Source organism: Buteo buteo, chromosome 3 (genome assembly GCF_964188355.1).
Source record: "Buteo buteo chromosome 3, bButBut1.hap1.1, whole genome shotgun sequence".
NCBI classification, from domain to species: domain Eukaryota; kingdom Metazoa; phylum Chordata; class Aves; order Accipitriformes; family Accipitridae; genus Buteo; species Buteo buteo.
In genome coordinates, this window is record NC_134173.1 from 78,238,145 (window position 1) to 78,251,421 (window position 13,277).

The 13,277-nt window shown below is 71.9% G+C and overlaps 1 protein-coding gene across 1 annotated transcript; it reads left to right on the top strand.

Annotated features, from left to right (window-relative positions):
- Window positions 1-40: 40 nt before the first annotated feature.
- OPLAH (5-oxoprolinase, ATP-hydrolysing) lies at window positions 41-12,087 on the top strand. Its single transcript, XM_075024168.1, has 26 exons — window positions 41-371; window positions 910-1,101; window positions 1,683-1,797; window positions 1,893-2,016; window positions 2,112-2,307; window positions 2,540-2,705; window positions 2,771-2,909; window positions 3,055-3,122; window positions 3,191-3,459; window positions 3,551-3,663; window positions 4,312-4,482; window positions 4,572-4,709; window positions 5,684-5,822; window positions 5,918-6,030; window positions 6,661-6,812; window positions 6,956-7,116; window positions 7,202-7,303; window positions 7,402-7,576; window positions 8,396-8,580; window positions 8,649-8,780; window positions 8,893-9,027; window positions 9,773-9,922; window positions 10,494-10,651; window positions 10,745-10,905; window positions 10,975-11,072; window positions 11,153-12,087. The coding sequence occupies exons 1-26, from the start codon at window positions 195-197 to the stop codon at window positions 11,303-11,305; spliced, it is 3,882 nt and encodes a 1,293-aa protein (XP_074880269.1). The 5' UTR covers window positions 41-194; the 3' UTR covers window positions 11,306-12,087.
- Window positions 12,088-13,277: the final 1,190 nt, after the last annotated feature.

Sequence of the window (13,277 nt, forward strand, 5' to 3'; positions counted from 1 at the left end):
CCCTCCCCGCCGCCACCGCCAGAGGCGACGCCCCCTCTGAGGCCACGCCCCCGCGGGGCCGGTGCTCGGCGCTGCCCGGGCCGGGGGGGAGCGGTGGGGACCGGGGACCGAGCACCGGACCGAGCCGTTCCGAGCCGTACCCGGCCGTCCGGTCCCGTCCCGTCCCGTCCCGTCCCGTCCGGTCCGGTCCCGCCATGGCAGCGGCGGCAGCGGGCCCCGGCGGGTTTCAATTCGCCATCGACCGCGGCGGCACTTTCACCGACGTCTTCGCCCGCTGCCCCGGCGGTCGCGTCCGCGTCCTCAAGCTGCTCTCCGAGGACCCCGGCTACGGAGACGCTCCCACCGAGGGCATCCGTCGCGTCCTGCAGGAGGTGCCGCCGCCGGATCCCCCCCGGGACCCTCTCGCGACCCACGCCCCCCGGGACACCCCCCCCGGGACACCCCCCGGGACACCCCGGACCCCGCCGGAACCCCCCCCACAACCCGTCTGGGACCCCCGGGACCCCCCGTAGGATCTCCTCAGGACCCTCCCACTGAGTCCATCCCCCCGGGACCCCGCGGGACCCCCCCGGGACACCCCGGGACACCCCCGGCATCCTCCAGGACCCCCCGAGACCATCCCCCTGAGACACTCCCCTGGGACACCCTGAACCCTGCCGGGACCCCCCCTCAACCCCCCCCCCGGGACACCCCAGGATCTCTCCAGGACCCTCCCTGAGACACCCCCCCCAGACCCCCCCCAAGACCCCAGACCAGCCCTGTGTCCCCTCGAAGGGCTGGGGGTTGGGGCAGCCTGGTCTGGTCCGGACCCCCACCCACCCTGTGCCGGGGGGGCCATGGGGCTAGGGGTCCGCGGTGGGGCTGGGGGTCCGCGGTGGGGTGGTGGGCTGAGGCCTGGGGTGCCGGCAGGAGAGCGGGGTGGCGGTGCCGCGGGATCAACCCCTGGACGCCTCCGGCATCGAGTGGATCCGCATGGGCACCACGGTGGCCACCAACGCGCTGCTGGAACGCCGGGGCGAGCGCCTGGCCCTGCTGGTCACCCGCGGCTTCCGCGACCTCCTCCACATCGGCAGCCAAGCCCGTCCCCGCATCTTTGACCTGGTGAGGGCCGGCACCGCCGCGGCACCCGCGCCGGCACAGGGTTGGGGCGGCACGTTCCCGCGGCCCACACCCTCTGGGATGGGGGTGCCACGTCTCCGTGTCCCGCACTCTCCGGGCTTGGGGCAGCCCACCCCCGTGGCCCGCAACCGCCTGCAACCGGGCTGGCACGTCCCCGTGACCGGCACCGTCCAGGCTTGGGGCAACGTGTCCCCACGCGACCCATGCCGTCCGGGCTCGAGCTGGCACGTCCCTGTGCGTCTCGTGCCGTCCGAGCTCGGGGCGTCGTGTCCCCGCGTGACCCGCGCCATCCCGGCTCGGTGGGGCCCGGCGCGTCCTTTGCCCGCCGCGGACGTCCTTGGCGGGGGCGGGAAGTGCCCGGATCCCGGGTGCCGCGTCCCGTGAGCGCCGCTGGGCCCCCCGCCACGGCCCCGCGCCAGCCCCGGCCCCGCGCCAGCGCCCGCGCGCCGCCCCGGCCGGCCGGGAGCCAGCGGCAGCGCGGTGAGGCCGGCGCGTCCCCGAGCGGGCGGCGGGGTGTCCCGCGGTGGCCCCCCGGGTGACGTCCCCGTACCCTCCCCACGCAGGAGGTGGCGGTGCCCGAGGTGCTCTACGAGGAGGTGATCGAGGTGGACGAGCGGCTGATCCCGCACCAGCCCGGCTGCCGCCTCCCGGGGAAGGAGACCCTCCCGCTGCTCGAAGGTGGGGACCGCCGCCACGGCCGTGGGGAGGACAGCCGGGCTCGGTGGGGTGGCATCCCCCCGTGACCCCTCCTGGGACCCTCCGGCTGTCCCCAGGCTCCACGGGGGCATCCCTGCTGGTGCAGCGGCCGCTGGAGCTGTCGGCGCTGCGGCGGGAGCTGGAGGGGGTGCTGGCCCGCGGCATCCGCAGCCTGGCCGTGCTGCTGCTCCATTCCTACGCGTGAGTCCCGGGGTGGGGGGGGGCCTGGGGGAACGGGGAGGGGGGGACCGCAGCCGGACCCCCACACCCGACACCGTCCTCGGTCTCCCCGGCAGCTGGCCCGGCCACGAGGAGCAGGTCGGGGCGCTGGCGCGGGAGCTGGGTTTCCGGCACGTCTCCCTCTCGTCCGCGGTGGCGGCCATGGTACGGGCGGTGCCGAGGGGCTACACGGCCTGCGCCGATGCCTACCTCACCCCCTGCATCCACCGCTACCTGGAGAGCTTCCGCGCCGGCTTCGCCCACCAGCTGCGGGTGAGTGGGGCTGCCGGGACCCCCCGCACGGGCACCCATCCCGGTGGGACCTCCCCTGTGGACACCCATCCTGCCAGGACCGCCCCATGGGCATCCGTCCCAGCGGGAACCCCCACGGGCACCATCCCACCGGGACCCTCCGGCAGCGCCCATCCCACCGGGATCCCCCCTGGGCGCCTATCCTGTCGGGACCCCCCGCGAGCACCCATCCCACGGGGCCCCCCACCCGCAGGAGGTGCCGGTGCTGTTCATGCGCTCGGACGGGGGGCTCACCCCCATGCAGCACTTCAGCGGGGCCCGCGCCATCCTCTCGGGCCCGGCCGGCGGCGTGGTGGGCTACGCCATGACCACCTACCGCCGCGAGGACGGGCAGCCCGTCATCGGCTTCGACATGGGAGGTGAGCGGGGCCGGGGCGGGGGGCCGGGGTGGGGGGTCCGGCCGGGGCTGAGCCGCGCTCCCCAGGTACCTCGACGGACGTCAGCCGCTACGCCGGCGAGTACGAGCACGTCTTCGAGGCCAGCACCGCCGGCGTCAGCATCCAGGCGCCGCAGCTCGACATCAACACCGTGGCGGCCGGCGGCGGCTCCCGGCTCTTCTTCAGGTGGGTGGGGGCTCTTGGGCACCCATGGGCGCCCCGGCCAGGGCACGGTGGGACAAGGGGGCTCGGCCGAGCCTGGGTCCGGCCTGGCCGCGGCACAGCGGGCATGGCCGGGACCCTCCTGCTCCCGCCGGCATCTCCCCTCCAGGTCCGGGCTCTTCGTGGTCGGTCCTGAGTCGGCGGGCGCCCACCCCGGTCCAGCCTGCTACCGCAAGGGTGAGTGGCCGCGGTGCCGGCGGGTGCCGTACCGCGGTGCCACGCTCACCATCCCCGTCTCGGCGCAGGGGGTCCGCTGACCGTCACCGACGCCAACCTCTGCCTGGGCCGCCTGCTCCCCGAGTACTTCCCCCGCATCTTTGGTCCGGGCGAGGACCAGCCGCTGTGCCGGGAGACGGCGGCGCGGGCATTCCGGGACCTGGCCGCCCGCATCGACGCCTTCCTAGCCGGCACCGCCGCCGGCGCCCGCCAACCGCTCTCGGTGGAGGAGGTGGCCATGGGCTTCGTGCGGGTGGCCAACGAGGCCATGTGCCGGCCCATCCGTGCCCTGACACAGGTGGGGTGGTCCCGGGGCAGGGCAGGGGGGAGCTGTGGGTGCCCGGTGCCGCCGCCGGCGTCACCCCCCCGTGTGTGTCCCCCCACGCCAGGCACGGGGCCACGACACCGCCCGCCACGTGCTGGCCTGCTTTGGGGGTGCGGGGGGGCAGCACGCCTGTGCCATCGCCCGCGCCCTGGGCATGAGCAGGGTCTTCATCCACAAGTAGGTGCATGGCGGGGTGGGGGGGCTCCGTGGGGACTCCTGTCTGCTGGAACTGCCGGACAGGGGGGCTGGTCCCACTGGGGTGGGAGCACCTGGGGGGGTGTCGGGATGTTCTCAGCGTCTGGGTAGATAGTGTGGGGTTGGGGGGCTCTGGCTTGCCCCCCCACACCTGCCAAGACAGATGCATTGGGTTTGGGGGTGCCCCAGTCCCCAGGGGGATGAAGGGGGTTTGGGGGTGCCCCGGTCCCCAGGGGGCTGGATTGGGTTTGGGGGTGTCCCAGGTCCCCAGGCTGGTATGCTGGGTTTAGGGGTGCTCCCATCCCCGTTGGGATGTGCTGAGTTTGGGGGTGCCCCTGGGCACAGGGTTTGGGGGTGCCCTGGTCCTCAGGTGGATGCACTGGATTTAGGGGTGTCCCAGCCCCCCAAATGGACGCACTGGGTTTCGGGGGTGCCCCTGGGTGCAGGATTTGGGTGTCCCATCCCCGGAAGGATGCACTGGGTCCCCCAAGTGGGGTGCATTTGGGGGGGTGCCCCTGTCCCCAGGTGGTTTCGTTAGGTCTGGGGGTGCCCGGGGGTGGGGGGGAGGGGGGTCACGGTCCCCGGGAGGCGGCGGCGGGCACGGCAGCGTCGCGGGTGGGCGTCGCGCAGGTACAGCGGGATCCTGTCGGCATACGGGCTGGCGCTGGCGGACGTGGTGCACGAGGCGCAGGCCCCCTGCGCCCTCCGCTACGAGCCGGCCGCCTTCCCCCGGCTGGACGGGCGCATCGCCGCGCTGGAGCGGGAGTGCCGGGACGCGCTGCAGGCGCAGGGCTTCACCGGGTGAGCCGTCAGGGGTCCCGGGGCGGGGGGACGGGAACGCCGGGATGATGCCGATGCCATTCCCTCTCGCTGATGGGGCTGCCCCGCAGGGAGCAGATCCGCACGGAGGCTTTCCTGCACCTGCGCTACGAAGGCACCGACTGCGCCCTGATGTGCTCGGCCAAGGGCCACCCGCCCACCCCGCGCTCCTGCCGCTCCGGAGACTTCCACGCCGCCTTCACCAGCCGGTCCGTCCCGGCACCGTCATCCCCGTCCCAGCACCGCGATCCCCATCCCAGTGCTGCAAACCCCGTCCCGGTGCCGCAATCCCCATCTCAACGCTGTGATCCCCGTCCCAGTGCTGCCATCCCCAACCCAGCACCACAATCCTCATCCTGGCACCATGTTCCCTATCCCAGCACCGCGATCCCCATCCTGGCACCGCAATCCCCATCACTGTGCCACAATCCTTGTCCCAGTGCTGCAATCCCCATCCCAGCACCAGTCCCCCATCCCAGCACCGCGATCCCCATCCCGGCACCGCAATCCCCATCCTACCACCACGATCCCCGTCCTAGCACCATGATCCCTGTCCTGGCACCACAATCCTTGTCCCAGTGCTGCAATCCCCATCCCAGCACCGCGATCCCTGTCCTGGCACCTCAATCCCCCATCCTACCACCATGATCCATGTCCTGGCACTATGATCACCGTCACTGCGCCACGATCCTTGTCCCAGTGCTGCAATCCCCATCCCAGCACCACAGTCCCCCATCCCAGCACCACAGTCCCCCATCCCGGCACCGCGATCCCCATCCTGGCACCGCGATCCCCATCCTACCACCACGATCCCCATCCTAGCACCGCGATCCCTGTCCTGGCACCACAATCCCCATCACTGCACCACAATCCTTGTCCCAGTGCTGCAATCCCCATCCCAGCACCGCGATCCCTGTCCTGGCACCTCAATCCCCCATCCTACCACCATGATCCATGTCCTGGCACTATGATCACCGTCACTGCGCCACGATCCTTGTCCCAGTGCTGCAATCCCCATCCCAACACCACGATCCCCATCCCGGCACCGCAGTCCCCATCCTGGCACCATGATCCCCATCCTGGCACTGCAATCCCTGTCCCGGCACTGCCACGCCACGCCAGGGGCGGCCGGGCATCTCCCAGTCCCCCCTCGCCGCAGCTGGCGCCCGCTCCCACCCCGCAGGTACATGGTGGAGTTCGGCTTCACCATCCCCGACCGCCCCGTGGTGGTGGACGACGTGCGGGTGCGCGGCACCGGCAGCAGCGGCATCAGCTGCGAGACCCCCCTGGCCCCCAGTGGGAAACCGGCCCGCGTGGAGACGGTGAGGGCAGGGGGGGTCTGGGGGGGCCCAGGGGGGTCCCAGTGGGGCAGGGGATGACCCAGCGTGGGGCTGGGGGCTCGGGCTGGGTCCTGCAGGTGACACAGTGCTACTTCGAGGAGGGGTACCTGGAGACGCCGGTGTTCCTGCTGGAGGAGCTGGCCTGCGACCACACCATTCCCGGCCCCGCCATCATCATCGACAAGAACAGGTAGGGACCCCGGGGTGACAGTGGGGACCCCCGGGTGACAGCGGGACCCTGGGGGGCTGGCGGAGACCCTGGGGTGACAGCAGGGACCCCAGGATGGCAGCGGGACCCTGGGGGGCTGGTGGGGACCCCAGGGTGACAGCAGGACCCCAAGGAACTGGTGGGGACCGCAGGGTGACAGCAGGACCCCAGGGGACTAGCAGGGACCCCAGGGTGACAGTGAGACCCTGAGGGCTGGTGGGGACCCCGGGGCCATGGCAGGGACCCCAAGGAGCTGGCGGGGACCCCAGGGTGACAGCGGGACCCCAAGGAGCTGGCAGGGACCCCGGGGTGACGGCAGGGACCCTAAGGAGCTGGCAGGGCCCCCAGGATGACAGCGGGACCCTGGGGGGCTGGTGAGGACCCCAGGATGACAGCGAGACCCCAAGGAGCTGGCAGGACTCTGGTGAGATGGCAGGGACCCCAAAAAGCTGGTGGGACCACAGGGAGCTGGTGGGGACCCTGAGGAGCCAGTGGGAACCTCACGAAGCCAGCAGGGACCCTGGGGAGCTGTCGGGGACCCCGGGGAGCCGGTGGGACCCCGAGAAGCCCTGTGCCCCTCCAGCTCCCGGTGCCACCGCCTGTCTCCCCCAGCACCATCGTGGTGGAGCCGGGCTGCACCGCCAGCCTCACCCGCTTCGGCGACGTCTGCATCGCCGTCGGCTCGGGGTCCCCGCGCCCTGTCGGCCCCCAGCTCGATGCCGTCCAGCTCTCCATCTTCTCCCACCGCTTCATGAGCATCGCAGGTGGGGGGGGGCTGCCCCCCAGCCATGCCTGGGGCAGGGGGATGTGGCGGCTGGGGTTTGCCGGGGATGGGGGACGGGACGAGGGGGGCTCTGTGGGGCAGGGACCCCCTCCTGAGGGTCTGCCGCGTTCCCCCCCCCTGCAGAGCAGATGGGCCGGATCCTGCAGCGGACGGCCATCTCCACCAACATCAAGGAGCGGCTGGACTTCTCCTGCGCGCTCTTCGGGCCGGACGGGGGGCTGGTGTCCAATGCCCCCCACATCCCCGTCCACCTGGGCGCCATGCAGGAGACCGTCCAGTTCCAGGTAGGAGAGTCCCCAGGGACCCCCCCCTGCTCCGGGACCCCCCCCCACCCGGGGATCCGCTCACCCCTTCCTGGTGCCGCTGCAGATCCGCAACCTGGGTGAGGACCTGCGGGAGGGGGACGTCATCCTGAGCAACCACCCCTGCGCGGGGGGCAGCCACCTGCCCGACCTCACCGTCATCACCCCCGTGAGTGAGGGCCGGGGGCGCGGGACCCCCACCCTGGGACACCCCTGGGGTGCAGGACCCCTCGCCAAGACACCGGCTCAGCGCCGGGCTCTCCCCAGGTCTTCTGGCCGGGCATCCCCAAGCCCGTCTTCTTCGTGGCCAGCCGCGGGCACCACGCGGACATCGGGGGCATCACCCCCGGCTCCATGCCCCCCCACTCCAAGGCGCTGCGTGAGGAGGGGGCCGTCTTCGTCTCCTTCAAGCTGGTGAAGGACGGTGTCTTCCAGGAGGAGGGTGGGTCTGCGCCGGGACGGCGGGGATGCGGTGGGGGTGTGGTGGAGACGGCAGGGACGGTGAGGATGGCGGGGATGCGGTGGGGACGGTGAGGACAGTGGTGATATGGTGGGGACGTGGCCGGGACAGTGGGGATGCACTGGTAATGGTGAGGACGTCGGGGATGGTGGAGGCATGGTGGGGACAGCGAGGACATGGTGGGGATGCGCTAGGGACATGGTGGGGATATGGTGTGGACGTGGTGGGGATGATGAGGACGTCGGGGATGTGGTAGGGATGGTGGGGACGTGGTGGGGGCAGTGGGAACATGGTGAGGATGGTGGGGATGCAGTGGGGATGGCAGGGACGGCAGGGATGCAGTGGGGACATGGTGGGGTTGTGGTAGGGACACGTTGAGGACAGCAGGGACATGGTGGGGACGGCAGGGACCTGGTGGGGATGGCGGGGACACGGTGGGGACACATTGGGGACGGCAGGGACATGGTGGGGATGCGGTGGGGATGGTGGGGACATGTTGGGGACGGCAGGGACATGGTGGGGATGGCGGGGACACGGTGGGGACACATTGGGGACAGCAGGGACATGGTGGGGATGGCGGGGACATGATGGGGATGCGGTGGGGATGGTGGGAACATGTTGGGGACGGCAGGGACATGGTGGGGATGGCGGGGACACAGTGGGGACATGTTGGGGACAGCAGGGACATGGTGGGGATGATGGTGGGGACATGTTGGGGACGGCAGGGACATGGTGGGGATGGCGGAGACGCGGTGGGGCTGGGCACCCCCCGCCCCGCCGCCGCTCACTCGTCCCCCGCAGCGGTGACGGAGGCCCTGATGGCGCCGGGCCGCGTCCCCGGCTGCAGCGGGACCCGGAACCTGCAGGACAACCTGTCGGACCTGCGTGCCCAGGTGGCCGCCAACCAGAAAGGGATCCAGCTGGTCACCGAGCTCATCCGCTTCTACGGCCTCCCGGTCGTCCAGGCGTACATGGCCCACATCCAGGTGGGACCCGCCGGACCCCCCGGCCCCCCCGGTCCCCCCGGCCCCGCCGTGACGCCCGCCGTCCCCAGGCCAACGCCGAGGTGGCCGTGCGGGAGATGCTGAAGGGTTTCGCCGCGCGTTGGGGCACCGCGGTGGAAGCCGAGGACCGCATGGACGACGGTTCGCCCATCCGGCTGCGGGTGCAAGTGGATCCCCAGGAGGTGAGCGGGCGGCCCCGGGACGTGGGACATCCCCCCACCCCCGAGATGGGGTTTGGGGGAGCCCCCCCGGGATGGGATGCGGGGCCACCCCTCGTCCCCGCTGTCCCCGCAGGGCAGCGCCGTCTTCGACTTCTCGGGCTCGGGGCCGGAGGTGTACGGGAACTGCAATGCCCCCCGCGCCATCACCCTCTCTGCCCTCATCTACTGCCTGCGCTGCATGGTGGGCCAGGACATCCCCCTCAACCAGGTGGGCGCCGGACCCCCAGGCTGCAAAAGCCCTGGGCTGCGGGACACCCGGGCTGCAAAACCCCCAGGCTGTGAAACCCCCTGGGCTGTGAAAGCCCTGGGCTCTGGGACCCCCAGGGCTGTGGGACCCCCCAGGCTGTGGGATCCCCTGAGCTGCAACAGCCCCATGCTTTGAAACTCCCAGGCTTTGAAACCCCCAGACCCCTGGGACCCCCAGACCCCTGGGACCCCTAGGCTGTGGGACCCCAGGGCTGTACAACTCCAGGGCTGCAGGACCCCCTTGGGCTGCGAAACCCCTGGGCTGCAAAAGCCTGGACTGCGGGACCCCCCAGGCGGTGGGACCCCCTGGGCTTTGAAACCCCCAGGCTTTGAAACCCCCAGGGCTGTGGGACCCCCAGGCTGTGGGACCCCAGGGCTATGGGACCCCCCCCTGCATCCCCCTGCCACGCAGGGCAGAGCCCCCTGAGGAGCCCTGGGCAGGCGCTGCTGGGGGGAGCTGCCAGCCTAGTGCTTCCCCAGGGGTGAGGGGGTCCTGGGACCCCAGTCCCCTGGGGTGGGGGGGTCCTGGGAACCTGTTCACCCAGGGAGGTGCTCTGGGACCCCAGTCCCCTGGGGTGGGGGGGTCCTGGGACCCTGCTCCCCTTGGGGGGGGGGTCTGAGCCCCTGCTCCCCTGGGGTGCTGCAGGTGTGGGGCAGGATCCATTTGGGGGGCCAGCCGGGTCTGATGGGTGTCGTGTCCCACCCAGGGCTGCCTGGCCCCCGTGCGGGTGGTCATCCCCAAGGGCTCCATCCTGGACCCCTCGCCCGAGGCCGCCGTGGTGGGGGGCAACGTCCTGACCTCCCAGCGGGTGGTGGACGTCATCTTCAAGGCCTTCGGGGTCTGTGCCGCCTCCCAGGTAGGGACCAGGGTGACAGGGGGTCCGGGGGGTTCTAGGGGCCAGGGTGCTGGGGGTCCTGGGGGTCAGGGGTCCCAGGCATCCAGGGTCCCAGGGTGCTAGGGGTCAGGGGTGCCAGGGGGTCCTGGGGGTCAGGGGTCCTGGGGATCTTGGGGTTCAGGGTTCCTGGGGTGCCAGGGGTCAGGGGTCCTGGGAGTTGGGGGTTCCGGGGGTCCCAGGGGTCTGGGGTGCTGAGGGTCCCAGGGGGTGGGCATGCTGGGGGGTCCCAGGGGTTGGAGATCCTCGGGATCCCAGGTACCGGGGGGTCAGGGGTCCTGGGGGTCACGGCAGTTGGGGGGTCTGGGGGGTTGGGAGTCCCAGGAGTGCTGGGGGTCCCAGGAGTCAGGGGTCCTGGGAATCTGGGGTCCCAGGGGTTGGGGGTCCCAGGGGTCCAGGGTGCTGGAGGCTGGGGGTCCCAGAGGTTGGGGGTCCTGGGCTGCCAGGGATTGGGGGTCCTAGGGGTCTGGGGTGTCAGGGGTCGGACTCCCCAGCTGGGGTTGTGGGGGCCCCCCACCCTCCCCTGCGCCCTCAGGGCTGCATGAACAACGTCACCTTCGGGAACGAGCGGGTGGGCTACTACGAGACGGTGGCGGGGGGCGCGGGGGCCGGCCCGCGCTGGCACGGCCGCAGCGGGGTCCACACGCACATGACCAACACCCGCATCACCGACCCCGAGATCCTGGAGCAGCGGTGAGCGCCGGGGGGAGCACGGCGGGGGGCTGCCGGGGCCCCGCCGGCGCACTGACCCCCCGTGTCCCCGTCGCGTGTGTCCCCCCCACCCAGGTACCCCGTGGTCCTGCAGCGCTTCGAGCTGCGTCGGGGCTCGGGGGGCGCGGGGCGCTGCCGGGGGGGTGACGGGGTGATCCGGGAGCTGCTCTTCCGCGAGGACATGGTGCTGTCGGTGCTGAGCGAGCGCCGCGCCGTCCGTCCCTACGGCCTGCGAGGTAAGCGGGGACCCCCGCAGCCCCCCAACGCCCCCCATCGCCCCCTGATCCCCCCCTTTTACCGGTTAGGGGGCAGCCCCGGCGCCCCGGGGCTCAACCTGCTGCTGCGCCGCGATGGCCGAACCATCAACCTGGGCGCCAAGACGTCGGTGCCGGTGGAGCCGGGGGTGAGTGGCACATGGGACCCCCCCCCATGCTCCCCCCAGCACCCCGCACCCCCTGACGCCCCATCTTCTCCCTGCTGCAGGACGTCTTCCGCCTGCAGACCCCCGGCGGGGGCGGCTTCGGCTCCCCCGGGGAGGGGGGGGACCCCGAGGAGGCCGCCGAGCCGCCGGCACCCCGGAGCTTCGCCGAGCGCGGGAGCGTCTTCGAGTACCGGCGGGCGCAGGAGGCCGTCTGAGGGTCCCTGCCCCCCCGAACTGCGGCCGTGGGGCGGCCCCGGCCCCGGCTACGCACACCCCGTGGGGCAGCCCCCCCACCCCAGGTACGCACAGTCCATGGGGCAGCCCCCCCATTCCTAGATGCGCACAGTCTGTAGGGCAGCCCCCCGACCTCAGATACGTACCGTCCACGGGGCAGCCCCCCCAACGCCAGCTATGCACACGCCAAGAAGCATCCCCCCCCCGCTCCCAGCTATGCACACTCTGTGGGGCAGCCCCCCCCCATTACTAGATACGCACAGTCTATAGGGCAGCCCCCCACCCTAGCTATGCACACTCTATGGGGCAGCCCCCCAACCTCAGATATGCACAGTCCATGGGGCAGCCCCCCCCATTCCTAGGTACGCACAGTCTATATAGGGCAGCCCCCCCACCCCAGCTATGCACACTCTGTGGGGCAGCCCCCCCATCCCTAGATACGCACAGTCTATAGGGCAGCCCCCCACCCCAGCTATGCACACCCCAAGGGGTAGCCCCCATCTCCACGCCTCAGGCTCCTGCCCCCCCCACCCCAAGGGGACCGGAGGGTCACCCCGCCGTGGGGCAGAGCTCGGGCTTTCGCAGCGGGGCAGCCTCTCCCCCCCTGGCGCTGCCCCTGGGTTCCCATGCTTGTGCCTCCCTGCACTGGGGGCTCGGCCCCTCCATCCAGGGGGGACTGAGCCCTGGGTGTGGGGGTGTCCCCCACCTCTGCCCCACTCCTCCCCAGCTCCGTGCCTTCCAATAAACGAGCCTTTGGGCCCTTCCCGCATGGCTGTGTGCGTGGCGGGGGGGGTGCGCTTGAAGGGGGTCTCTGCCAGGCAGCCCCTGCCCCGGGGAGTCCCCAGGGAGCAGAGCCCAGGGGTCCTTGGGGAATGGTCCCCAAGGGTCCCTATGGAATGGTCCTCAGGGTCCCTGCCGTGCAGGTCCTGGGGTGCCCCCAGTACCCCCCTCCCATCCCAACAGGCCCCTCTCAGTTTGGGGGCTGGTGTGGGGCTGGAATGGGGTTAAGGGCACATGTGGGGCTGGGCATGGCTCCCGGGGGGCTGCAGAGGTCGTGCCCAGCCTGGGGCTGGGGGACCTGCTGCGCTCCCCCCCCCCAGCTGCAGCACCCAATGCAGCACCCAGCACCCTGTACAGAATCCAATGCAGCACCCAGCACCCTGTACAGCACCCAATGCAGCACCCAGCACCCCGCGCAGCACCCAATGCAGCACCCAGCACCCCGTACAGCATCTGATGCAGCACCAGCACCCAGCACAGCACCCAGCACCCCATGCAGAACCATGTAGGATCCAGGGCCTGGATGGTGTAGGTGCCATTGTGGAGGCTGGTGCCGGTGCCGGTGCCGGTGCCAGGCTCCACACCCGCGGGTTTGGTGCCCAGCAATGGGGGGGCTGTGCAATGGTGGGGGTGGCCTTCCACACACTGCTGAGGCCCTCTGCAATTTGGGGCTCCGTGCCACGGTGGGGGGGGTCCCCCGTGCCTTCATGGATGCACCCCCATGCCGTGGTGACCCCCACACTGGGGGACCCGGGGTGCTGACAGCCCTCCGTGACCCGGTGAGCGGCGCAGGCAGCAGGATGTGTCACCATCCTCACCCACCCCATGAGAGGGGGGGTCCCACAGGGGTGCACCACAGGGTGGGGTGGGCGGTGTGATGGTGAGTGGGTCCAGGGGGTGGCCATGGGGCAGCCCCCAGGGTGCAGGGGGCTCTAAGCTGAGGGGGGCACCCCCCCTCGCTGCCAAAGGGCCCTGCTGAGCCCCAGGCCGAGGGCAGCCCGGGGAGGGGGGCACCGGCCAGCTGCACCCCAAGACCCTCCTGCCCCCCCAGCCCCACTGAGCCTGTGGGAGCTCTGTCCCCACGCGCCTGGGCTGGCTCCTCTGCCCTCCCCCCCTGCAGTGGGGACCCCCCCACCCCGTTCAGGGGGTCCGGCCGCACCATCGCTCCCCCCT